At 44.9% G+C, this 27631-nt stretch overlaps 1 protein-coding gene across 2 annotated transcripts in view; it reads right to left on the bottom strand.

Moving 5' to 3' along the window:
* Positions 1 to 26872, bottom strand: part of Nab2 (Nuclear polyadenosine RNA-binding 2) — a 133696-nt gene extending 106824 nt beyond the window's left edge. For both annotated transcript variants that reach the window (XM_065430210.2, XM_065430211.2), the window contains exons 1-6: positions 26575 to 26872; positions 21127 to 21169; positions 19649 to 19763; positions 17968 to 18008; positions 10406 to 10627; positions 3992 to 4146 (exon numbers count right to left, since the gene is read on the bottom strand). In XM_065430210.2, the coding sequence (XP_065286282.1) occupies positions 3992 to 4146; positions 10406 to 10627; positions 17968 to 18008; positions 19649 to 19763; positions 21127 to 21169; positions 26575 to 26616 (618 nt within the window). In that variant the 5' untranslated portion in view covers positions 26617 to 26872. The remainder of the gene's footprint in view (positions 1 to 3991; positions 4147 to 10405; positions 10628 to 17967; positions 18009 to 19648; positions 19764 to 21126; positions 21170 to 26574) is intronic.
* Between the last annotated feature and the right edge of the window lie 759 nt (positions 26873 to 27631).

The raw sequence follows: 27631 nt of genomic DNA, 5'->3' as shown, positions 1-27631 counted from the left end.
TACAATTTTGAAAATCGAGGCCTCCATTTTAGGTGCACTCAGAAATGGTGCAGGTGCCAAGAACAAAACAGTGATGGCTGCAGCATTCCCAGCCATCGACAAGGCAATGTTTGCTTGGTTTTGTGAGCAGCGTGCCAACAAAGTGCCACTGTCTGGCAGTGTACTTCAGCAGAAGGCGCTGGACTTTGCGTGCATGCTCGGACGAAAATTTTAAGGCAAGCACTGGCAGGTTGGGCCGTTTCAAAGACTGCCATGAAACAGTGGGCAAAGTCATTTTCGGGGAGGCAGCAGCCGTTGACTCAGTGACAATGTCGTTGTGGCTGCTGACCAACAAAGTACTTGACCAGTACAAGCCCCCCGACATCTACAACGCGGATGAGACGGGTTTATTCTACAAAATGTCTTTATTGAGGACACAGCCGGAAATGCCATGGGGGAAAAAACGCCAAGCGGTGTGTGACAATCGTGTTGCGCGCTAACATGGATGGCATAGACAAACAGCCACAGCTTCAAGGGCAATCATATGCTGCCTGCTCCTTCAGGGTGTCTACCAAGTTGACATTTCCAAATTCCCTGAGTTTTCCAGGTTTTCCCTGAGTGCCTTTGCAAAATTCTCTGAGTGATGCAGCACTATGTTTTATGTCAAGACGGGCTGAAACCATATCGCCCGAAACTGTCACTCTCTAGTAACCATACGAAAAAAAATTTTAAAAATTATGCAATCCAATTTGCATACTAAGGAGTAGTGTTTATGTCATTCAAAAAGATAATAGAAGGCAGGGGTTAGTAAAATGCACAACAAATAAAATGTCTTCGAAAAAAATTGCAAATTGAGTCAGACATTCTCAAATATGAATTAAATGGAGATGCATACTGAAGCAAATATTTTCGAATGTGAGCTATTTCTATCAACAGATAGCAAACTCAGTGGTATGAGGCCAGAACTTTGTCACAATTGAGATTCTCTCTCAAGAGCTCGTAAGTCAACTTCATCTGCCCTGACATACTCTCAGCCCGTGCAAGACGCCTCAGTGTTGTGTTTCACTGCTTTAAAGAGTTTATTTTGGTTTGGATGAGGGACACCTGCATCTCAGCATCAGCCAACACTGTTTCTTGAGCTAAAGCTCCTTCAAAAGAGCGGCAGCACGCTTCCTTTCCCATTCATTCCTCAATGCGTAGGTTCTTTCTGTTCTTGTCCACCTTCCGCCACTCGTTCGCCCCACGGACCATTTGAAGGATCTTCTTGGTCAGTTGCACAGTCCACATCCAATTTTTCAAACTCCCTAGGGGCCACGAAAACATCAGAAAAATCGGCCAGTTGTAAAAAATAAATGCATCTCATTTGCTGCCCTTAAGGGCTCAAACCACCACAGGCACATTCAAAAACGCTCTGAATGCCTGTCGGTACACGTATTAGGCATATCGGTGCTCATACTGTGACAGGAAATACAGGGTGCACGCATGTATAATTAAGGAATACATACTGTGCCCCGTGGCAATAGCCCCTTCCCACGCTTGTTATGCTTCACTGCAATACTTTTACGTATGCTTCACCAAGTGAAATTTCTGTACAAAGGCGAAGCTGACTTTCGGGAACCGGCATTATGCAACGCACCGTGCTTTCCAAGCTTCTAAGCCAATCGCAAGGAGCACAAAGGCGGAGTCTGTGCCATTGCTGACAGCAGCGAATACTTTCAGTAAAAAACACCACACCCAATGGCAAGAAGCTTCATAGCGAGTGTCGAAGCAGCTAGGCCTAGCATTGCCACAATGGTGGCTACGGCTGTCAGCGGATCTGCATGCGTGAGCGCCGGTTCAAGGCGGCGAGGTAATCAAAATGGCAGCGGTGGTCGCTTTGATTAATGCCATTTCGGACCCGCGGTCACAGCAAAACGTCCGCAAAATCGGACGGCGAAGAGTTCTGGCATCCGAAATTTCAGACGTTCTGATGCACTGACTCTATGGGGTATGTAGTGGTGCCGCAAAGCAGCCCAAGTGATCGGGAATCTGGAAAGTCGGTTGTTGACTGTACATTGGCAACTCCTCCAGCCGACGACGGGGCGTCAGAGACGATTCATTACGATTCCTGTCTGTTACTCAAGCCAGCATTACCGCGACTTTCGACCCTTTCGATAAAGTTACAGCTAATTTTCCCTGATAGAAGCACAAATTCCCTGAGTTTTCCCTGAGTTTTTCCAGACTACTCAAAATCCCTGAGAATTCCCAGTTTTTCCAGTTGGTAGACACCCTGTCCTTACACAGTGAACCTGAAGTCATGAATGACCAGGGCCATATTTGGCAGCTAGCTCGAGGCCTTTGATGCAGACATGTGGAAGGCAGGCAGATGAATATGCCTTTTTTTTTACAATTGCAGTGCCCATCATACTGATGAGCTGGAGACAGTAAATGTGAACTTTGTTTTTTTTCCCACCAAACTGCACTTTTGTGCTGCAGCCATTGAACCAAGGCATCGTTCGCAGCGTCAAGTACCCCTACAGAGAGAGGCTGATTCAACACTTGCTGCTGAACCTCCAGGTCAAGCACCCCGCTGACACGGACTTGTTCATGGCACTTGAGATGGTGGTTGCTGCATGGGTTGCAACATGTCCAACCATGAATGCAAATTGTTTTAAGCATGCTGGCTTCAATGCTACTCAGCAGGCATCATGCGCTGATCCAGCAGCACCGGAGGAAGATTTGCTCAAAGGCACACTCGATAACAGTGCCGCCATCACTGAGCAACGCATGGGGTGAGGAGTAAACTATGTGCCATGGAAAACAAAGTTCCAGGTAGACTCAGCATCGACGAGTTCGTTTGCACGAATGTAGATGTTGTGCATGAGGAGATGATTGACAAGGCCGTCATAGCCCCTCAGTCACGAATTATGATTGACTGTCGATGAATGTGTGAAATTTACATAATTTTATGTCAAGGTGCTGGAGACTTCATAGGAAGCAAGTCAAGGAGGGAGAATGTCTCTGTACATTTTATAGTGACCCATCATTATTACATAGTAATGAAATATTTGTTGATTGTACCGTCAGTTATGCTATTTTTCTTCATTGAAGATATTGAATGACCCACTAGAATTAAATGCACAGGTACATACATACATACATACATACATACATACATACATACATACATACATACATACATACATACATACATACATACATACATACATACATACATACATACATACATACATACATACATACATACATACATACATACATACATACATACATACATACATACATACATACATACATACATACATACATACATACATACATACATACATACATACATACATACATACATACATACATACATACATACATACATACATACATACATACATACATACATATGTACTTACAGGTAGGTAGGTGGGTGGGTAGGTAGGTAGGTACGGTAGCCCCCCAGAAAGTGTGTGAAGCACCCTAAGAATGCCAACGCATTAAAAAAATTACATTATGGGGATTTACGTGCCAACACCACAATCTGATTATTAGGCACGCCATAGTGGGGGACTCGGGAAAGTTGAACCACCTGAGGTTCTTCAATATGCCCCTAAATCTAAGTACACAGGTCTTCTCACATTTTCGCCCCCCATCGAGATGTGGCTGCCGTGACCAGGATTGAATCCCGCGACCTCGTGCTTAGCAGCCGAACACCGTAGCCACTAAGGAACCACAGCGGGTTTCTAACAAATTAAATATACAGATAGTGACCGGAGAGCGTCATGTTATGGAAGCATGCAGTCAGAAACGCGAGGAAACACATGAAAATGTAGCTACTCTAGCCGAAGCTTTGTAAATGACAAAGATGAGTCCTCTGTCCAATGCCACAAGAGCATTGTTCGAAGTGCCGCCATCGATCTCACAAGAGGCACATAGCCTCCACAGCCCTCCTGCACACGACCTACGAAATCATGAATATAGCTAAAGCTTCATCTTAGTGTGGTCTGCATGCCTTGCGCACCTTAGACGTCAATGTCTGTTCCGGTGCAGACATCCTGGGAATCGGTCGCACCAGGGAGACGCTGCTGCTGCTGCCCGCTCCACTGCTAGCTGTCCTCTGCCGTGTTGCTGGTGCTTGCTCAACGATGGCACGCAGGTCGTCAGCAAGATCGTCGTCTGCACAACAAGGGCACACAAAGCTAAGACGAGCTGTTGTGGTAGCCAGGGAGTAAAACATGGGACAGAGGACATTAGAGGGAAGAAGATGCAGATTTTCATCGGGCTAAATTCTACTAAAAACCAAAACACACTTCATACATGCCTCATTTGATGATGTAACACACTAGACAACCAAGCAAAACACAAACACGAACAAGAGGAAGGCAAAACCAAGAACAATGATAGAAGTAAGCTGTACAGATGTGGCATTCCCAGTGAATTCCACATGCTGCACTTGTGACAGATTATAGAGCTCTTTCTCGAACAATGACAAAGGCGACACAGTGATCACCTGAGCCTCAAGATTTCTTGTCTCAATTTCAGTTGAAGCCGTTTATAACGAACTCATCAATAATTCTCCGAAATTGTTCAAAAGGTAAAACATCTCTGCGAAGCATTATAAGCAACAGCCAATGTGTAAATTAAGTGCCGCTGAACCGTGATCTTCTGATAATGCCATAGTAACTGCCCATCATTTAGTAACACTGCATGACGGCAGCACATAGTGCAGCGTTCTCGCCAACTCGGGTCACACGGATAGGAATGCTTGAGCGGCCGTTGTTCCCATGGTGGCAGGACATAGATGGTCGTTTCAAATCATTGAAACAAGTGTAATGCATGTAGTGGCATACAGACAATTGTACGAAAATGAGAGCGACACCATCGTGGCATCTGGTATTGCACCAACCCCATGCACAAGTGCACACTCTGTGCCATGCTGTTTATGCTGCATGCCTCATACTGTTGAAATAGTTTGAAAATGCTCATAGCTTCCGAAATCCCTGCGCAGCAGTCGCTCACTCATCTTGATGGCTGTGTCATTGTCGTGGTTGGACTCGAGTGGGGCACGCGCTGCCATGCACTCAGTTTGGTTGCACTTCCGTGCTTTGGTACTTCACGTGTTGTGTTTCTGTTCTGCTTCTTCGCGGGTTTTTACCATGATCAGGTTCGAAGAGTTCTTTGTAACAGTGCCGCAATTTAAAAATGTTCCGCTATATCTGGAAGCAGTTCCGACAGGCAGGGTCGAAAAATTGCATGTTTGTGATGCAGGGCTTCTTGGACATGTGGCCTCTGGTGTGGTATGCCTTCATCTTCCCCTCGTTATTGTACGTATTGCATTTTTTACTGCTTCTCTACAAAGAGCATGGTGCCTTACTTTCAAACCAAGTGAGGTGCAGAACTCGGAGTGGGTTTGAATATAGGTTTAGTGTGGTACCTGCAGACTGCCTCATTGACAGCATCTCCAGCAAGATCATCATCATCATCATCATCAGCCCGGTTACGCCCACTGCAGGGCAAAGGCCTCTCCCATACTTCTCCAACCAGTGAGATCAGTGAAGCGTTACTTTGTTTTGCTGGAATAGGCCATATTACTGAACGAAGGCTCTCAAAAGAAGAGCCGCTCATAGATTGGCAGCAATGCAGCTGCTACGTGCTTTTCCACCTTGTACTGATGCCTTTCTTCTGCAGCCAGGTGTCTGTGCAAGCTCAAGGGGCCTAGTGAACAGAGTTAAGGATGAGGTTCTTTTCAAGAAGGCGTGGTATGACACATATTGTTACAAGATATTGTGACAATATGATAAATGAGTCAGCACGTGATGTGCTTGGTTGTAGATCTGAGGTGCTTATGAGCAAAATGCCTAGCCGTGGGTCCAAGGAGTCGATGCTCAATGTGGTTAGTCGTGCAGTCCAAGGTGCTGATGTGCAATATGCCCAGCCACGGATCCAAGGAGTCAACGATCAATGTGCTTACCATATACTCAATTATAAAGCGCATTTTTTTCATGATTTTCGTTGCTTGAACTCGACCCTCGAGTTACATGCGAATAACGCCAAAGTTGACCATTTTAGAAGAAATATCCTAAATCTCGCAGTTTTTATTGTTATGTTGGCGACCTGTACGCCTCAATCCAATCTCTAAACAAGTCGATCGAAGTCAAAAATTGGTTCTGGTTGGAATCGAAGCCATTTTCGCTGTGCTTGTAACTGGTGTTACAGTTAAAGTACTGCAGCACAATGTAGTCTTTCGCGCTTCGACTCCGTTTATTCGTGACATTATGGCAAGTAGCGCATTCAGTATGATGCCTACTTCGAGAGCTTTGAGAGACAAGCAATTTTGATGGCCGAGAGGGTGGGAAACTCCACCGTGACTCGACGGCTCAACGTCAACAATTCAATGATTAACGGATGGCAAGACCAGTGGAAGGCCCTCTTTAAATCCGAGGCCGGCTGGAAGGGCTCTGTGGACCTTGTACTGACCTGGTAGTGCCCCCAAATGAAATGGTTTTGCGGCCTCTTAAGAAGTAGTTATCTCAAACAAGGTCGAAGATGATATGATTCTCAGACAATCACTTTCGTAGATAGTATTGCTTTCACAAGGCTTGGCTCGTCCCGGCACCGATTCCCTCAAAGTTTCCGGCTGACAACACTCTTGGCACTGACAGCAAGCTTGGCACAGCACTAAAAACCCTTGTTGGGGAAGTTTTTGGTGACGGGTCACTCGAAATTTTGCAAAAGTGAAACTATCTCTGAACAGGATCTCCCAAGAGAACTTGTCGCCTAATTGTGATTTCTTGAATGAAGGTACCATTTCTTCTTCCTTTCATCTGGCGCTATATTCGTGGTTTTATTAGTTTTTTTTTTTTTTACCTTGACTGGAAAGCCTACCCTCGCGTTAAATCGTGGTTGCATTACATTCGAGTAAATATGGTAGTTGCGCAGTCCGAGGTGGCTATACGCGAAATGCCCAGCCACAGATCCGAGGAGTCAATGCTCAATGTACTAAGTGATGCAGTTCCAGGTGCCGATGTGCAATATGCTTAGCCACGGGTCCAGCAGTCAATGCTCGATGTGCTTAGTCACGCCATCCCTTATGCCAATGTGCGATATGCGCAGCCGCGGGTCCAAGGAGTCGTCGCTCGATGTGCTTAGTTGAGCAGGCCGAGGTGCCTATGTGCGATATGCGCAGCCGCGGGTCCAAGGAGTCGATGCTCGATGTGCTTAGTTGCACAGTCCCAGGTGCTGATTTGCAATATGCCCAGCCATGGGTCCAGCAGTCGATGCTTGATGTGCTTAGTCAAGCAGTTCCAGGTGCCGATATGCGATATGCCCAGCCACGGGTCCAGCAGTCTATATTATATGTGCTTAGTTGCGCCAGCCCGAGGTGCCAAAGTGCGATATGCTCTGCCTTGGATCCAAGGAGTCAATGCTCAATGTGCTTAATCGCACATTCCCAGATGCCGATTTGCGATGTGCCCAGCCAGAGGTCCAGCAGTCGATGCTCAATGAACTTAGTCGTGCCATCCAAAGAACCGAAGTGTGATATGCCCAGCTGCGGGTCCTACAAGTCGACGCTCGATGCGCTTAGTCGGGCAGTCCGAGGTGCCTATGCACGATATGCCCAGCCGTGGGTCCAAGGAGTTGACGGTCGATGTGCTTAGTTGTGCAGTTCGAGGTGCCTATGCGCGAAATGCCCAACAGTTGGCCTGAGGAGTCGATGCTCGATGTGCTAAGTCGCACAGTACGAGGTGCTGATGTGTGATATGCCCAGCCACAGGTCTGAGGAATTGACGGTTGGTTTGCTTAGTTTCGCAGTCCAAGGTGCCTATGCGTGAAATGCCCAGCAGCGGGCCCAAGAAGTTCACTCTGAAGGTGCTTAAGTCACATAATCCAAGGTGCCTGTGCACAGATGCCCATAGCCACGAGTCTGAGGAGTCGAGGCTCAATGTTCATAGTCTCGCATATCGAGATGCTGATGCACGAAATGCTTAGCTGCAAGTCTGAGGAGTGCACGTACAATGTCCAAAATGCTTAGCCGTGGGTTGAAAGGTTGCGCACACAATCCACATGGTTTCGTGTCCTAATAGTTCACACGATACGTGCTTGATCATAGAGTCAGAGATGCCGATGAGCAAATGCGAAAATGGCTTGGTCGCGAATTCAGAAGCAGCAATGCTGAAAGGCTTAGCCACGTGTCCCAAATTCCGCACGTGAAGCTTGGTCGTGAAGTCTGTGTCGCCGATGCTTGGAATGTTCAGCAACAGGTCTGACACGTCCACAAATGGAGGGATCAGCTATGCTTCTGCAATGTGTGTGTGGCACTCGTTTTGACACTCGCTGTGATTAAGGTGCTCGAGACGTCTATAGCTCGTGAAGTGCAAAGAGCAGACGACGCGAGCGGCGGACTAATGGCGAAGCACGCTGGAGTCATGCAGTGAGCACAGCCAATTGGCGACTTCGGAATGACCTTCAATCATTTCCTTTTTGTGTGCTTGTTTAAGTGTCGAAGAGATATCCAAAGCAGGGAATTGGAAGACGGAGAAATGCACTTTCTGACAAGACCAAGATAGTGCCGCTCGGTTGTGTCGTTCTGGAGATATTACAGGTTGAAAAATGCTATTCTTCGGTGATTTCTGCAAAATTTTTTATCATCTTGGTCGTTACAATAAATTCTTTTGGGTAGTGCAGATAACTATTATCATGTTGAGTTGTTTGACTGAGACATTGGCTCAGTGTGCCCACATGACGTTGATTGACTACTCAATGCCATTAGATGAGGAGCGCAATTTAAAAACACACAGAGGAAGGAAAAGTGCCACCAGCAACTCAACTTGGCTCCTTCCTCTGTATGCTGTTATTCTCTTCTAATAGCTATCTATCACCAGCTAGCCCAACAAGTACTCCCAAATCAAATTCCTTGGTAAAGTGCACTACAAACATACCGTATTTACTCGATTCTAAGGTGCACTTCTTTTCCAATAGAATGGGTCCAAAAATTGTGCGTGCATTAGAATTAAGTACAACCCTAAATCTACGTTACCATACTGCCATCGGCATTTAAATATGGCCACCAGGTACGCACTTCAAGCCTAGCTGCCGTAGCTTTCTCCATGTGCTGTACGTACTATGTGTGCTTAGGCATCCTTTGGCATAGGTTAGTGCACCATCTGTCTTCCCATTTCCTGCATTTGCTCTATCAGCATGGAAGTGCCAACTGCAATGACATGCCGACTTCATCACGACGCCACAATTAAAAGGAAAGCGATCACGTGTGCGGAGACAGACGGAAATCAGGCCGCAATCACAGGCGTTCGAAGTTCCAAAAGCTTTCGTGCGGGACTGGTGCAAACAGGAGAGGCGTACTACACCGGCGGCTGCTACGTACAGCGCAGCCGCAGGGCCCCTACATTGAAAGCAATCTGCGATGAAGACAAAGAGTCTACGCATCTAGGCGCACCGTGCTGTGTTCTCATCACTTAGTTCGCATCAAAGCGAGACGCCGCACAAAGGTCAATTCCCTCACTTCTGCTGCCGCACTTCCTCACTCCAGCATTTCCGCGGTCATTGAGTGAGACATGTTCATGTTTGCTTGTGCGCGCATGACACCATGCTTCTTAATTTAGTTAGTAAGAGAATGTTTAAAAGTTTATACGGCTGATAAAACTACTATTCTTACTTTTAGTATAGCTGTCTACTAATTTGCTATCATAATCGATGCTTCACCTTTTAGGCGAAACTGCGACTTTTTTTATTCATTGCAACTATAGTGCACTGTGAGTAAATCTTTCGTTTTTTCCAAATGAGAGAAATTTGTATTTATGTATGAAAGAACTAGGTATGGTGTACTGTAAGGACTTTTCTTTTTTCAGGTCACGGGAAATGGCTGTGTGTTGCAATCAAGGGCGCGTTAGAATCAAGTAAATACGGTATTTGGATTGGTATGGATTGGCCAGACTTCTAACTTGCTCCATTTGTAGTGGGTTCACATTTAAACAATTTTACTCAGGAATATTACATGTGAAAACGCCAATCTGATTATGAGGCACATGGCAGTGGGGGAATCGGGATTAACTTTGACAAACTTGGGTTCTTTACCGTGCACCCAATGCACAGTACACAAGAGTTTTGGCAATACACACACATCGGAACACACCTGCAGAGGCCAGGAACTCACAATCCCGAGCTCAGCAATGCAACGTCATATCCGATGTGCTATTGCAGTGGGTGGCTGCTCACATGAAGGAAGTGTCCTTGCTGGTATCTCGTTGTGACAAAGATGAAAGCCCATCTAGCACAGTAATGGCATCTTCCTTCCATAATAATTTTCATATGCCACAACTGTACCTCAGAGATTGCACTGCAACTTCCCCAGTCCTGTTCGATACAGGTAGTGCACAGAGCAATATAAGGTTGCAATAAAAATCGGCTGCACACCCACCTGGCTCAGGTTCCGCTTTCAGGGCAAGGACCTCGTCGCTGTACTCTGGAAGGAACGGCTCCTCTTTGATGGGCGGAGGGGCCACCGCTACAGTGGGTGCGACTGGTGTTGGTTCCGACTTCTGCTGCCTGGTAGCGTCTAGGTGGGGGGGCAGCACCGGCCGTACGGGCTCACCAGGAAGCAACGCACGCGGCTGCTCCTCCTTGCCACGTTGCTTGGCTTCTGGAAAGCACAAAGCCCACAAGACACTTTCTTTCCAAGAACTGGTATACTAAGCAATATAGGGAGATGCCAATTGTGCTGGTATACTACATAGAAAAATCACGTAGATATTAAGACCACACAGGAATACCACATAGGAAGACACTAACACTACTATGGAGATGCCAAGTACCCTGGAACTTGCTCCGTCCCGTATACAGGGTAAGAACAATAGAGATGTGCTGACACTCTCCCCGCAAACGCCTGCGAAAACACTGCTCACTCACAGCCAGATTATGTTCGGCTCGATTGTGGTTAGCTCAGTAAGCACCATCATAGAGGGCGCTGCAAAATGCAGTCCCAGTCTCACCCGAGCGTTGGCTAACATAAGTGGACGCTCTCACGTGCGCAGTGTCAACACCTGAATATATTTTCTTACCCCGTGGTCCAGACAAATTGTGCAGCATATTGTAAGTCAGCATGAGCACTAGAGAGAAATGCACAAACTGTGGTTTATGGGGCACCCACAGCTCTTCTTGGGTCTACATGCAGCTCACAGCCAGCTACTCAATACTCAGTATTGTGCCTGCTTTTGCCAAACATTGCAGTTTTCATATATTTATGCATCCACCACTATCGGATGCTAAACCAATGTTTCTTAGCAGGGTGTACTAGCAGTCAGAATGCAGTGAATGGCAGGAAAGTTGCAAAATCTTGTTTTGCCACAGCTCCTAACACGCCAGATTCTTTTGAGGCTCTGTTGAATAGTTGCCCGACCAACCCTGCACTAGATTGAATCATAGACACTGGCTTAGCCCAGTTTTAAAGGGCCCCTAAACAGCCTGACATTTTTATAGCGTTAGCAATCTTAGGCAACCCCACAGGGAGGAAAGCGGGGAGAAAGCACAATGTCTTCTGTCGCAGACTAGGGGTAAGGGGAGGGAGTGGTTCTACTCCAGCAGCTGCTGCATATGGCGCAGCCTATCTTGAAAGTGATCTGGTATGGGGACAGAGGGTCGAGTGCTTATAGCTTCGTGTGTGCTGTGTTTTTGCCGCTTAGTTCGCACTGAAGCAAAGCAGCGCGAAAGTCAGTTCACTCGCCGCTGCTGCCGCACTTACTCACTCCACCATTTTAACAGCGAGTTTCTGCAGTCATCGAGTGAAATGTGTTCATGTTTGCTTGTGCACGTGCGTCACAACATACTTGTTAATTTATTTAGTAAGTGAATGTTTACAAGTTTATAAGGCTGATAAAACTACTATCCTTACTTTGTATAGCTGATGCTTGGCCTTTCGGGCGAAACTGACTTTTTATTCCAATCCGCCATTAGCCCTTTATGTTTGTTCAAAACGGCTCAGATCTCGCCCATATAGGCATAAAAACAGATTCGAATAGTTTTACATTACATCCGCCTTGGGGACAGAGACGCCCACCTGCTCAACGCTCTGCAGCAAGCGCCTGCTCAATATTTAGGTTGCATGCAGTGCTGTCAGCCTACATTTCGTTGTTTGCACCCCAGCTAAGGATCGCCGTGGCACTCCGCCCACTCAACCGTATTCTAGTGCACTCTAAATACAGCCGCCCTGGCCATTCCGACAGCCGCAACAACAGCCGAGAGTGGCCGCACGCGTTCCAGCCACTTACTGGAAGCGCGGAAAAGTCCTGTTTAAGAAGTTCAAAAATTACGATAAACTGTGCGGGAGGCACTGTCACGTGGTGTGTGGAATGTGAATGGCTGCTCACTTTTTGGGTGAATGAATCCACTCGCTGTTCGCAGCCACTGCCAGAGCATACATGCCAAAACCGTTGTGGCATAGCGTGGTGCAATGTCGGTCAATCTTCTGTGTTTGGCGCAGGTTGGGGCAGGAATTTCCATTTGTATCAAAATGGCGCAATTGGCGCATGAGTCCCACCCCTAAATAGTCTTCAAATACAAATACTATTACTTGTGTAAAAACGCTATTTTTCTCCCCAACCAGACGTACAAAAAAGATAAGCAGGTTTGTTGCACAGGAAAATTGTGTTTTGTGGTCAACAAAATTCTTTAGTACAGTATATTTCTGTTAATTCAACTACAGTTAATTGAATTTTTTGGTTAATGCGATCCAAACATAAGGTCCTAGATGGGGCCCATAAACTTGTGTGTCTGACCTTCCATTACTTCAATCTAAAAATTGGCCTTCACCAAAATTCAAGCTTGGCTGGTCAGCTTCGCCGCAATATAGCCATGTTTTGCGGTAAAGCATTCACAAGCGAGTGAGGTGAAGCATATAAAGAAAGGAAACGTGCCACTGTCAGAGGAAATAATAAGCATGAGAGCACATGCTATCTCCGGTCACAGTATGAGCACCTAGACGCCTATTAAGCATACTGGCAGCCACTCAAACCCATTTCTGACATTGCTGTCACAATTCGAGCCTTTGTTCTACCCACCATGTGTGTCTCAAACAACCAGTCTGCGTTTTTTAATTATACACGCATGCACATGCGGTGCACCAAGAAGTAGAGAAAGACTATCTGTGTTTTGAAAAATCTAGCAAAAAGGAAAGCAATAAGATGGGAAAAAAAACTCCGAAAGTCAAGGGGAGGTTTAAAGCTAACAAAAGAGCAGAGGTCTTTCAAAAACTCTGAAGAGCTGCCGGCAAACTTATTAGGTTGTCTCTGTGCTTATACTGTGACTGGGGATGGCATATGTGCATGTAAATTAAGGAATGTGCTACGTCCCAAAACAGTGGCACTTTTCCCCCGCTTGGTATGCTTCACTCCATAACATGGCCATATTTGTCAAGATAACTTTAAAGGCAAATACTGCTAAATGAATTAACGACATGTTTCAGCACTTTTTCTGCCTTTCGTTTAATTTGAGCCGCCATATAATTGGACCAGTTTTGTTGGTCCCATCCGGATCAAATTAACGGAAGTCAACTGGACAATATCACAACTGCAGTTATTTAATGTTGTCATCAAGTAACGACAGCTACTCAACATGTTCGAGGGACAGCAACCAACTTTCTGAATGTCACAGTTCATACTGACAAGAGTCGCTCACTATCAGCACGTATCTCTTTGCAAGAGGGACCAACAGTGAGAACCATGCTTACACCACACATCAGACAGTTCTCCTTTGTGGCCCAAAATTTCATCTTTCAACCTGTCCTTCTGGCAGCGAAAATTTATGCCACAAACAAGTAAACATTGCTGCTGGTTGATGAGTTTATCAACATCTTTCCACAGTTCCAACATGGAAAGAGACTTCAAATGCTTTTGTTAAAATACCTTGGCTCCTTGGGGTCGAAATTTTCCTTGCTTCTAAAGCCAGGTTTTTAACCCAGTTTGCCATTGTGCTTTTATGCACTTAGCCAGATTAGTAGGAGACACCGAAGTTTTCAACTGGTGGCTGGTGATGTCTAAATGCAAGAAGAGGCAGTACAGAGTTGAGTAGCCATAAGCACCAGCAGTGGTCCCACACGGTGCACACAGTGCATTTGCCAGAAAAAGATTTACCCTCAAAGGGTTAACATTTTAATGTCCGCACCAATCGATGGTTTCAACATCAAATTTTGCCACGCCCGGGGTGCTTTTGGACAGTTAGCATCATCCAACTCGTACCCTTTTACTTTAGGTATGCTTCACTGCACTAGTATGCTTCACTGCAATACATTCGTAATCGATGTATGCTGCATGGTTCCCCATATAACACGGCTGTATTGCGGCGAAGCTGACTTAACGAACCGACAACAGCAATTTTTGGCAGTTTGAATATGTCGAACAGTAAAATTGTATTTCGGATAGAATATCATATCAACTGATTCGAATCGAATATTCGCACATATCTAGTTTTAGCGACAATTTCGGCAACTTTGTTAGTTTTGCAACCTTTTCATCCTATTTTAGCAACAAACTTCAAAAAATTAGGGCAACACTGCGCAGGAAGCTACAAATCTTTAAAAAAAATAAGCCTGTGCTCCTTTTCTGGCATTTCCAGTGTATCCTTCACGCATTGCGATGTCAAAAGGATGTTACAGGTGACATTACCAGGAGTAAAAACTGTCAATTTGTCGGTTGTTAAGGAACTAACGAATCATGACGAGCCACAGTGTGTGCAGAGAATGGATAGGGGCTCTAACATTGTGCGTTACTGAACCTTTTATGAAGCTACCATTTACTCAGCTTCACAAAGAGTGGTTAGGGGCAGAAAATGCAGCAGCCTTTCTTCTGGTGAGCCAACGCAACCTGTAGCTTTTGGTGCACTGCGTAGAGTTGGTGAGTGTATGTGGCAAGAGGAAAGAAAGAGAGTGGGGAGGCCAGTGAAGGAGAGTGAGAACCAGTGGTAGCCATGTTTTCATTCATCAGACGTCTGTAACTCTGCTGTTACTGCAACATTTAAGAATACTCATGTGGCTTTATGTACATGATGCAGGAGTACACACCAGCAACTAAGCAAGTAATTCTCGAGCTCAGGATGGTTTAAAGACCCTTTGAGAGAATGCATACATAAAAATTAATTATGGGGTTGTACAGGCCAAAACCACGATCTGATTATGAGGCACGCCGTAGTGGGGGACTCTGGAAATTTGAACCACTTAGGTTTCTTTAAAGTGCTCCTAAATCTAAGTAGACGTCTGTTTTCGCATTTAGACTACATCGAAATGAGGCTGCCCTGCCAGGATTCGATCCCACGACCTCGTGCTTAGCAGCCCAACACCATGGCCACTAAGCAACCACGGTGGGTAATGCATACATAAGGTTACATGTATTGGTAATCCGTTACTTCCAGCACAACAGCACTGATCCATAAAGCGATATGGCAAAAAGAACAGACATGGAAAGCATACCATGTTCCTATAGGGGTCAAAGTACATATCTAAAAATTAGCACATCAGGACTGGCATAGCAGCACTGCAGTTTCAGCATGGACAAATGTGTTCTTAATCTTTAGTGTCTTAATGTTTAAAGCTATGGATCTTTTCAACATTTAGTGCTTTCTTGAGGCAGGCATCCCAGTGTGCAAGTGCAAGTTGCACCCATTCGTATCGGGTGAGCGAGGTATTCAAGGACATAATGATGACATCAGGAATTGCATTGATATTTCAGACAAGATTCTGTTACAGTTGAACCCATTTATAACAATATTCAAGTGCGATGACAATGCCATTGTTATAACCAAGTTGCATGAAAAAATCAAAATAGGGGGATGGCAGCGCTGATGTAAGAAAACTGTAATAGTGGGGAGGCCACTGCCCCTCTCACCACCTTCTTCCATCCGGCTTCAAATTGTGTTCACTCATTTAACTACTTCCTGGGCGCTCCAATCGTGTGTAACAAGCCGCAGCTGTCAGCATTAATGAATGGCAATGCTATAACAACTGAAAAGAGGAGTCACAGGTGGCAAGCGATACGTGAGCACTGCTGAGGCATTGCTTTGGTGGACCCAAAAGGGACCTTTTAAAGAGTTCTAGAAGGCTGCTGTGGCAGCCCGTCAGCTTGAGAAATCCAGTATAAACGCTGACGCGAGATCGCCACAAGCATCTCGCCATGTACTTCTCACTGGCTTGCACGAGAAAACCTTATGTCCATCAGCCTTGCATGCTTTACGCGAAGCATGCCAACATCCTTCTCCAAGGCATCCAGGTGCTCCACATAGTGCAGCGGAAGGTTCCTTGCAAAAAACAAAGCTCTGGGGGGACTGAATCCTCTGCCAGGCCTCCTGTGAGGACAATGTTGAGGCAGCCTGCCCTACTGCATCATCACTGCTGTCGTCGCCGTCGCTATCTGATGCAAGCACATTCACAACAATCGCCTGATCAATTAAAAGCACTTAGTTTCCAAATATATAGCCGAGCGCTTTCTTTTCACCGGCATTGTCGTGCATTGCTGATGATCAGCGGGCGCATTAGCCATCTTCCACTATTGCAGTGAGTCAAGCCAACTGTTAGTCAAATGAGGTTGAGAAACCGCGTGGCCACGAATGATTCTGACGCAACAAACAAAGACGAACGCGAGCAATAAAGCTGTTTGCAGAACTGCACTGAATGAGGAGCCAGCGAGCAACACGCAAGCAATCTGCGAGCAGCACAGTTGGCACAGACCATTCGTATTTCAGAAGGTGGGGCGGCGTAGAGCTATTGGCACAAACCATTCGTGTTCAGAGGGATGGAAGGCAATGGAAGAGAGCCGCGTGGAAATGGCTGGAAAATGAGCGCACGGCGGCTGTTGGAGCAGCGGTCCATCGCACAGTGACTCCAATTTCTCATTCTCTCTTTTTCTTTTCAAGGATTTTGCATTTCACTATGTTTCGGCTTGAACACCCAGCAGCCAGACTTCATCGTTATAACCGATAATGCGGCATCGAGGCATTGTAGTAAGCAGGTTATTTCACCATGGAAAACATACAAAAGTTGACGGTGCAGCAGCTTCTCATTGTTATAACCAAAATATTGTTAAAACCGGTATCATTATAAGTGGGTTCGACTGTACTAGTTTCCATTATTTTCCACAATTTCAGGCTCTAGAAATCTTTTACCATTGTGTGGAAGTTACTCTTTTTCTCAGTGATGCCTGCCATACATAGCGGCATACAGGTATAGATAATTGGAACTAGGATGCCCTACTTAGAGTGATTCGGTTGTTGAACTTTGTAACCAGACATTCTTCGGTGGCACAGGCACTGTGGGCGCAAGTAAATCCATAACTAAGGAAAAGCACCTAATAAAATTGTGCTCAGGAAGCTTGATTTTTTTATTCTGCCACCTGAAGCTGATATTCAGTGGCCACAATTGGTTTTTCAAGGTTCTCGCTCATCATGACCCCCACCTGCCCCCCGCAGGTGATGGTCATTCAACCATCTGAATGAGATCTGACTTGCTTAGTTGTCTTTATCACAAATCACAATTGGCCACGAAACTCTTGTCTCACCCAGAAAACAACTGATTTTGCACCCTTTAAGAAGTTGGTGATTTCCAAGTCTCTGTGGTCGGCATGCAAGGCAGCAGAGTTCATCATTAGTGCCAGACTGAAAGTTACTACCCTGTAATAAATGTGCTAGGAAGGTGATAGGGGATTTGGTGTGAATGAAGTGTCCACAGACCGAATGAGAATGCTAAGGCGATTCAAAGTTGTGTCCTCAAATACCTCATACACCCAGTATACACGTATTGAACATAGAAAATAAGCCTCTGTGAGAGAATAGAGCACAATCATTGTTCATCCTTCTGCCTTCACCCTTTCTAAATGTGCACTGGTCTGCTGAAAGTGGCCAGTTTGACCAAATGGGCATTGTTGATATGGACAAAGTGGCCTAGTCAGCTAATGCCGCCTACTCCCTGTACACATTTGGACACTATAACTAGCGTCATCTCACCTGTGGCAATAGCCTGGAGGTGGTCCAGCACTCCCTGCAACCTGCAAGGTTTGCAAAAAAGCCACCCTCTGAACACTTTTCATGTCAAAGCATGCTCCTGCAAACAACTCTTTTTCTGATAATTTTCATGGCCCAGACGGATACCATACTTTATCACGTCCAAGCACATGTAGTATTTAAGAACAGTGGAATCCCCACTTAACGAATACCAAGTCGAGAAAACTTAAGCCACAACAAAGTTTTCGTTATTCCCCATCAGTGTGCCACAGAACTCAATGCATCAAAATTACCACCACAAGAAAGCCTGTGACGGGTGTATTATCGGTTTAACCCCTTGGGGGCCAAAGACTTAAATGTACAGCTCCGCAAACAAGTCCCCAATTGTTGATGTCGTACATTTACAGCGCCATTTATATGTCTGAAGAACATGCCGATTTTTACACTTTTTATAATCCAGCAAGTGCAAGTGCTGCCACGCTGTGTGGAACAATGAATTTTCACTCTGTAGTCTTTTGGTTTTCATTCGATGGTTTTCTTGCACTGGCATTTCAATGATCGCTCGTACATGACGCGCGTACGCTGCGGCTAGTTTTGGTTTTATCTCACGGGCTGTTCCTCTGACTCATTTGGTTTTTCTGACGGGCGCACAACCCTACAGCTTCCTTTGGATGCGCTGACATTTACAGTTCAATTACGCTGTGGTCGTGCACACTGGTAGTTCTGCTACAAGCGAGCCGAGAGGCAATTCCTCGGATATGGAATACTGCCCAAATGCCAAATCGGAATACAGTCAAATCTGGATATAACAAATCTCGATTTAACAAAATTTTCGACGTAATTAACTATTCTTATTTTTCGATCTTAGCTGCACTAAAAACTGTGTATCTTTTTTCGTGATTTAATGAAGTAATTTCATGACAGGTTTAGAGTTCATGACAGGGCTTCGAGAGCATGCGTGGCATGCTCTCGAAGCCCTTGTATTCTGGTGCCAAGAAATTCGGTATATTTATTGCACATTCCATCAGATTTGCCATAAGTGAGTAATGTCCATGTATTTCTTACAATAATTTCAGCAGTCATTAAAGATAACCAATAAATCGTTACACCCATGTTCACTACACTGAGGTTCACCTGTACTACATTGCGGTCAAAGACAAAAGCAGAGCGCTATGGCTGCTGGTTGCAGAAATGTGCGACTCCACTGGCTTGGTGGTAAATAGGCTCGGAGCTGCAACGCCTACTGTGCAAGTATGTTATATTTCGCAACCTAAAAAAGAGTATAAGACCCAATGTTACCCGAAATTACATGACAAATACCTTTCTACAAAATGTGGTGCATTATCTTTTTTATCATGAATGCTAGCATTGAGCTCTGGCCTTTGTAGCATTGCCAGCTATTCATGCAACCGAGCATGGACAAGTTTTAGCAGACGACAGCAAAGAGCAGAAGAGTGTCCCCTTTTGCCAATGGAAGGGATTGTGAGGCTCTTTGGGCACGAAGCCTGTTAGTGCACTCTGTTCAAGCACTGACAATGCCACAATGAAAAAGAAACCATTAGATGTACTTCGACTTGAGAATTCAAGCTTACTCAAGCTTCCAAACCAATTGCCAACATACGCTGCTCAAACAATACAATTACTGGGGCCATACAATCAGAACAGACTACTTAGACAAACATACCACGATGTAAAGTTTACAGTGCTATCACCAAGAAATAGCGACAGGTCCTGCGTCATCTGCTCCTTCGTCTTCTTGTTGGCGATCATGACCATGATGTAGTCGGGCAGCTCGTCATCTGAAAACATGTCAGGACTATATATTGCACGTCACAGCTTGCAAGAGCATGTGTAGCAGACTGGATGGCATTTCAAAATAGGCACGAGATGATTAGCAATGCTATACAGTATGCAATCATAGGACAACTGTAATGCAACGATTACACATGTTCAGAAATGCTACGATATTTTGGGCTGGTGCATAGAAGTATATCAAGAATATCATTTACACAATGTTTGTGCAAGTTTCACCTCAGATGAAAGAGAGATTTGCAGAATACTTCAGACACAAAGAAAAGTTAACAGCAGTTGTAAAAAGGGGAGGCAAGACAGTCTAGAAATTGCCAAAAAAACTAGCAAGGGATATTGTATGGCTCATGCTACCAACTACGCTCATGTTTTTTTTTTTTTTCATGTTAGAAACTTATAGAGCAAAAACACAAAAAGAAATCAAAAGGTAAAACTGCAAGAGCTCTATCATGCCATGAGAAGCTGACTCATCTTGGCTGCCAATTGATCGGTTCATATAAGCTCAAATAAATTATAGTTGACAGCATTAACGAGCACAGTGTCAGGTCGAGACCTAAAATCTAAAAGAAAACAGTGCCACCTTTAGATTTCTTCTAGCACAGCTGTGAAACAGAGAATTAACTTTTATTGTTGGTGAAGCAGTAAGTGTGACTGCCAGTTACTATCGGCGTCTGCTTTCGGCTTCACTTGCTACAATTCATCATGAAGGCATTTATGCCTCTTGTGTGGTTCTTATCACTCTTGGGCTGAATTCACACGAATGTTCTTCGTTTCATGTGAAAAGCGCATAAGAAACAGATTTCATGAACCCATCACTACCATGAGCAAGAACCCAGCTTAACTCAATTCCAAAATGGCAAAACTTTACTACTGTATTTACTCACATAACGCTCACACTTTGTTTTTTTGCAGAAAATTGACGCAAAGTGGGGGAGTGCAATAATTAAGTGGTAAAGATTTTCTACCAGAATGTTCTAGGTGCTAAAAAAAATAAAGTGGTTGTAGATCAGCGTTTTCATGCCAGGCAGTGTAAACTCAAACAAAAAATTACTTTTAATTTATGAGGGCCAATGAGGGGATGCAAGCATTATGCGACTAAATACAGTACCACTTCTGTAAAAAAAATATTTTCGCATGATTATGACCACGAAACAGTGGTCTGTCTCAAAATAAAGGTTCATCCTCCAAGAGGTTTAAGGCTCTTATGAGTGTAAAAGTGTCATATTGTAGATTTCTTTTTTTTTCTGACTTCAAGCATTGCAGCACATTTTCACTGAAAACTGTCCTAGCTTGGTCTCCTACATTGCCGACTGAAGCTGTACTTGATAAGCTAAGCAGCTCCGGCTGGCTTACCGACATAGGCGCCAAGCTCCATCAGCTTTGTCTTGATGGCAGCCTGGGAGAAGATAAAAAAAAAGAGCAGTGAGAAGCAAGACAACTGTGAACAGTTGTGAACAAGAAATTTGCCTGTGGCTCCAAAATGTCGATCATACCATAATGAACGAGAAGAAAGGAGATTAACCGAGGGGCCCGATTTTTATTATTATCATAAGAAGCCAACAAACAAAGACACCAAGGACCATTAATTCTATTAATTAATCATTTCTTTATTTCAATTAGCAAGTGCAAGTAATTTCCCCTATGTTGTCCTTGGTGTCTTTGTTTGTTGGCTTCTTATGATATGATCATCCCATAATGTCATATGAGCGGAATCATGTCCACTATCACTACTCAAACACTCGCTAAGCCACGAAAGTCACAAGAGAAAAGGCACATCAATTACAACGCAGGAGACCTTCCTCACGGTTTTCCATTCTTGTTTTTCAACCCTTTTTTTATTTATTTACTTTTTGACCATCTTTGCTTTCTAGCCAGTCTACAAGAGCCAAGTACAGCTGAAGCAATATTAAGTGAAAAACTTACAGGTACGACACAGCAATTTAAACAACTTTCACATAAAGCAAACACCCATGAAAGAACCTATGTTGGGCTGGTTGGTGTATGACAGTAAGATTCTTGTGCAAAACACAAAAGAAATACATAGAGAGGGCAGCACCTGCCCTGTTGTGTGTATTCCATTTGTGGTCATTTGTTTTGCACAGACATATAGTACTTATTTACTACTTAGATACTGATGATCACAACACTCTGGCATCAAATCAACAAGCTCCTACTGCAAATGTGAGCCATCACAGGTAAAATTAATAAATGAACTAATAGCGTTGTTTGCAGGGTTGCACAGAACATTCTACTCAAAATTCAAAGTCAATTCTAAGATGCCCAAGGCCAAAATTCAAGGGGGAAAGCAAGCCTTATTCACACGAATACATTGGCAAAACAGTTAAATCTCTTTCTTACATGCAATTTCTCGCAACTAAGCAGCTGGTGAACTGAACAGAAGCTTCAAGCTCTTCAGGTGGCTTTTTGAAGTTGACTCTCTCATTGTAATGATGTCAACTGCCTTCTAGCACAATCATTAGTAGAGTCCAACTTCAGTCAAAGATACTCTTTGTGGTAAAGCCCAATGGCTGAAAATCTCTTTTTACACGGCATTCCTACAATTTAAGGCTCGAAAATGCAGCCACGATGGCTGCTGTGCGAACCAAATAGCAAAACTACAAATAAAAGTGGCATGGCTTGGTCACTTGATCTGAATTCATCTTGCTCCACGATGACAATGGTAATTATGAGGGCTTGCCATCGGTGGCTGTGGGCACACCAAATTGCATTGCTTAGCACGACAGTCACGGAAGAAAATAGCTAGGATAGTTACCCGATAGACAGTGTCCATGCATATGAATGTCCAAAGTTGCTTACAACCCCAGTATTCAAGGAATCCATGCAGTAAATTTATTTTCAAGGAGCTTTAGAGGCCCTTGAATCTCCTTTTCCAAATCCAAGGGTTTTCAAGGATTTCAAGGAAGCTTATGAACCTTGCGTTTGACCAAACCTAGGAAGTCTGTATCCCTAGAGTATTTTAAAGAGACCCTTGGTGATTTCTTTTTTTACTATGTGAGAAAAATGGTTGCTTTAGGTATATTATTCTGCAACTCCTGCCAGGAATCAGACACTTCAGTTTGCATAACAGAGAAACAATTTTAAATAAGAAAGAAAGAAAAATGTGGCAAACAGACTCTGCAGCCCAAGTCAGTGCCAAGTCACTTGTCCCACTACACTCTGCGTGCCGCTTCTCTCTTTCTCTACTACACTAGGCATAAGCACAGTTGCATGCAGATATTTGACCAGCTTCAGCCTTCTCAGCATCCATCAAGCAGGACGACGGTCCTGGCTTTTATCTGGCAGACTTTGGCTTGAATGAAAGCATGCCAAGTCTCGTCAACTTGTTGTCCCTGACTACACACCTGACTTACCAGGACCTGTTACTGGTCAAGGTAATGCAATTGACTAGCACACATTATTTCTGTGTGTGTTGTACGGTTTGTAACGTTCTCATTTGGGAAGAACCGGAAAACTGGCAAATGTGCTGATGGGGGGGGGAGTGAGGGAGAAACCAGTTGTTCCATTGGAAAATCGGCCAGGTGGTCACCCTAATCACGGGCAGTCTGAGACGGCATACTAAAAATGGGGACCAGGCGTCTACTCTAGGAGACCCACCCTGATAGCCCAGTGGCTATGGCATTGCACTTCTGAACTTACGGTTGCATGTTCGACCCTGGCCAAGGCCACCGCATTTTGATGGGGACAAAATGCAAAACTGTGCGTGTACTTGAATTTCAGTGCATGTTAAAGAAATCCAGCTGGTCGAAATTAATCTGGAGCCCTCCACTGCGGTGTGCCTCATTATCAGATCATAGTTTTGGCATGTAAAACGCAATAATTTATTTGAATTTCTTGCACTTCTCAGGTACACGAGCGGTCGAGGGCACGTGTGACGCATTCTAAAGCAAGGCAGCATAAATGATGGTGCGCAACATGCATTGACAGCACTCCATTCATCCCTATGCTCTCTGTTTCATATACAGCGGCAAATGCTGCAGAAGAGTCACAGAAATCCTACCATGCGTGTTTTTGGTGTGGGCACACCAAATTGGTGTGCCCATACCATTTGGTGTGGGCACACCAAATTGCATTGCTTAGCACGACAGTCACGGAAGAAAATAGCTAGGATAGTTACCCGATAGACAGTGTCCATGCATATGAATGTCCAAAGTTGCTTACAACCCCAGTATTCAAGGAATCCATGCAGTAAATTTATTTTCAAGGAGCTTTAGAGGCCCTTGAATCTCCTTTTCCAAATCCAAGGGTTTTCAAGGATTTCAAGGAAGCTTATGAACCTTGTGTTTGACCAAACCTAGGAAGTCTGTATGCCTAGAGTATTTTAAAGAGACCCTTGGTGATTTCTTTTTTTACTATGTGAGAAAAATGGTTGCTTTAGGTATATTATTCTGCAACTCCTGCCAGGAATCAGACACTTCAGTTTGCATAACAGAGAAACAATTTTAAATAAGAAAGAAAGAAAAATGTGGCAAACAGACTCTGCAGCCCAAGTCAGTGCCAAGTCACTTGTCCCACTACACTCTGCGTGCCGCTTCTCTCTTTCTCTACTACACTAGGCATAAGCACAGTTGCATGCAGATATTTGACCAGCTTCAGCCTTCTCAGCATCCATCAAGCAGGACGACGGTCCTGGCTTTTATCTGGCAGACTTTGGCTTGAATGAAAGCATGCCAAGTCTCGTCAACTTGTTGTCCCTGACTACACACCTGACTTACCAGGACCTGTTACTGGTCAAGGTAATGCAATTGACTAGTACACATTATTTCTGTGTGTGTTGTACGGTTTGTAATGTTCTCATTTGGGAAGAACCGGAAAACTGGCAAATGTGCTGATGGGGGGGGGGGGGGGGAGTGAGGGAGAAACCAGTTGTTCCATTGGAAAATCGGCCAGGTGGTCACCCTAATCACGGGCAGTCTGAGACGGCATACTAAAAATGGGGACCAGGCGTCTACTCTAGGAGACCCACCCTGATAGCCCAGTGGCTATGGCATTGCACTTCTGAACTTACGGTTGCATGTTCGACCCTGGCCAAGGCCACCGCATTTTGATGGGGACAAAATGCAAAACTGTGTGTGTACTTGAATTTCAGTGCGTGTTAAAGAAATCCAGCTGATCGAAATTAATCTGGAGCCCTCCACTGCGGTGTGCCTCATTATCAGATCATAGTTTTGGCATGTAAAACGCAATAATTTATTTGAATTTCTTGCACTTCTCAGGTACGCGAGCGGTCGAGGGCACGTGTGACGCATTCTAAAGCAAGGCAGCATAAATGATGGTGCGCAACATGCATTGACAGCACTCCATTCATCCCTATGCTCTCTGTTTCATATACAGCGGGAAATGCTGCAGAAGAGTCACAGAAATCCTACCATGCGTGTTTTGCAGTGCAGTTCCTTTTTTTTTTCTTGGTCTGCAATGTTTGCTATGAATTGACTGCTTAATATATTACAACTTGTTGACATAGGGTTACATCATCACATATGATCCTAACACCTTTGTGATTCCAGTACCTGACATACCATGTTTTGGTTATGAGCGCAAGTGGTGTGCTGTGGCCACTGTTCACAGAACTGTGTTACTCTGTAGGTTCCATTGTTAATAGGTACTGATATGTGACGAGTTTCATGTGATAAACACAACATATCTTGTTAAATAAAAGTGCGAGGTGTAGTTTAGCATTAAATAACACGGTGAATACCTATACCCTTCTGCCATGCGTGACACACTATTTCTTGGTCCAAAATGCGAACAGTGAGATATGTGTATCTCCCCTTTGTAGCGTCGTCTGCTATGTATTAAACGCGTAATTTGTTAGCAAATGAGCCACTGCCAACAATCATTACTGTTGTGTGGCAGCTAGACGTTGGTCACAGACACAAAAAAAAGATTCAGAATGTTGACAGTTTAGGATGATGCGAGAACTCTCGCAGGATATGACATTAGTAAGAAGCGTCCTTTCCTAACACGCTGACACCCACTGCAATAAAACAGTTGTGACTGACCTTAATTTTACATGCATTCCTTCTCTACAATTTTTCATGGCACAAACAAATGATAAACGGCTGTAAAAATGGGGTATTTTGTACCCTGCTAGAACAGCGACTCGCACTGTCGTATGGATAGCTTGAACAGGCAAGCACATCGTGATTGGAAATCCATACTCGACGCAGTCGCTCACTTTCAATGGCCACCTTCGAGATTGTCAATCAAAGCCCAAGGTTTGCATAAGTACAGACTCAGAACGAGCAAAGATGGACTGACGCCCATATTGCTGGTCGATCCGTGCTACGCAGCTGCTAACGTCGGCATTACAGGATGCATTTCACCTCGAGCGAACAAGACGGACTCCACGAAACTTGCGGCATCAGCAGGCGCAGGCGGGCACCAAACATCTCTTAAGGCCACTTTTAGTAGCGATTGAAGGATCACAAATAACAAATTCAGAAAATCCAAGCACATGTGAGAATCGCACAAATCCCAAACAGCAGTTTTGTTCGAAGTTACCGATGACCCAGTGAAGCCGCCGTTGGACGTTCTATATGCGTGGTAAGCTCAGCGGTCGGCACTAATTCTGGGAGAGTTGCAAGGGCCGCCGTCTTTCAACGTCAGCTCCGCGCAAGTGAACGTGGCAACTGTTTCTTATATGTTCAGCACTAGCATGCGAATGGGTTGTCGGTGCTAAATGTTTCGCCAAGCGAGCAACTAGGACAGCCGCGATCAGAAGCTGGCGTCCAAACGCGCAAAAACCCCCACCGGTCGAAGTAAAGCAGACATGAGGCTTACCCGGATTTTTTGCGTGACTTCGTTCCCGTCCATGGCAGTCATTTAATTAGCTCTCGTGGTGGGTTTTCAACGACGAACAATGTAGCATCACAGTTTTACGGTGATTTTCAACCGACCGTCGAATGAACAAGTTCTCACGCAGCGCAAACAAGCAGAGTTGCCAGCTGAATTAAGCGCGTATCGGTGGTGGTGTCCAAGTACAGCGAGTACTTAATAAGTGGTGCCCAAAACCTGACGTCCATGACGTCTTCCGGCTTTCAAAATCGCGTCCGGCGCACTCAACCAGCAAAAGCATAGTATCATCATCGCCAGCAGCCAGTTTTATCCACCACCTACTGTGTACAGTAGGTCGTGGTTTTATCAATGGTTTTATGTCCACTGCAGGACGAAGGCCTCTCCCTGCGATCTCCAATTGCCCCTGTCCTGCGCCAACCGATGCCAACTAGCGCCCGCAAATTTCCTAATTTCATCGCTCCACCTAGCCTTGTGCCATCCTCGATTGCGTTTCCCTTCTCTCGGTACCCATTCTGTAACCCTAATGGTCCAACGGTCCAACGGTTATCTAACCGGTGCATCACATGACCCGCCCAGCTCCATTTTTTTTCTCTCGATGTCAATTAGAATATCGTCTATACCCGTTTGCTATCTGATCCAAACCACTCTCTTTCTGTCTCTTATCTTCGTTCCATCGCTCTTTGCGCGGTCCTTAACTTGTTCTAACGTTTCTTTGTCAGTCTCCAAGTCTCTGCTCCATACATCAGCACTGGTAAAATGCACTGATTGTACACCTTCCTTTTCAATGATAATGGTAAGCTTGCAGTCAAGAGCTGAGAATGTATGTTGTATGCGATCCAACCCATTTTTATTCTTCTATGAATTTCCTTCTCATGATTCGGGTTCCCTGTGATTAATTGGCCTAGGCAAACGTACTCTTTCACAGATTCTAGACGCTGACTGGTGATCTTGAACTCTTGTTCCCTTGCCCGGCTATGGGGATCCTGCATTGCCCAGGGGGCGCTGAGAAAATGGTGCTTAAAAGCGCCCTCTTTCCTGAACT

Source organism: Dermacentor albipictus, chromosome 2, assembly GCF_038994185.2.
Source record: "Dermacentor albipictus isolate Rhodes 1998 colony chromosome 2, USDA_Dalb.pri_finalv2, whole genome shotgun sequence".
In the NCBI taxonomy this organism is placed as follows: domain Eukaryota; kingdom Metazoa; phylum Arthropoda; class Arachnida; order Ixodida; family Ixodidae; genus Dermacentor; species Dermacentor albipictus.
Note: the sequence above shows the minus strand (reverse complement) of the source record. Positions and strands in the feature narration are given on the sequence as shown.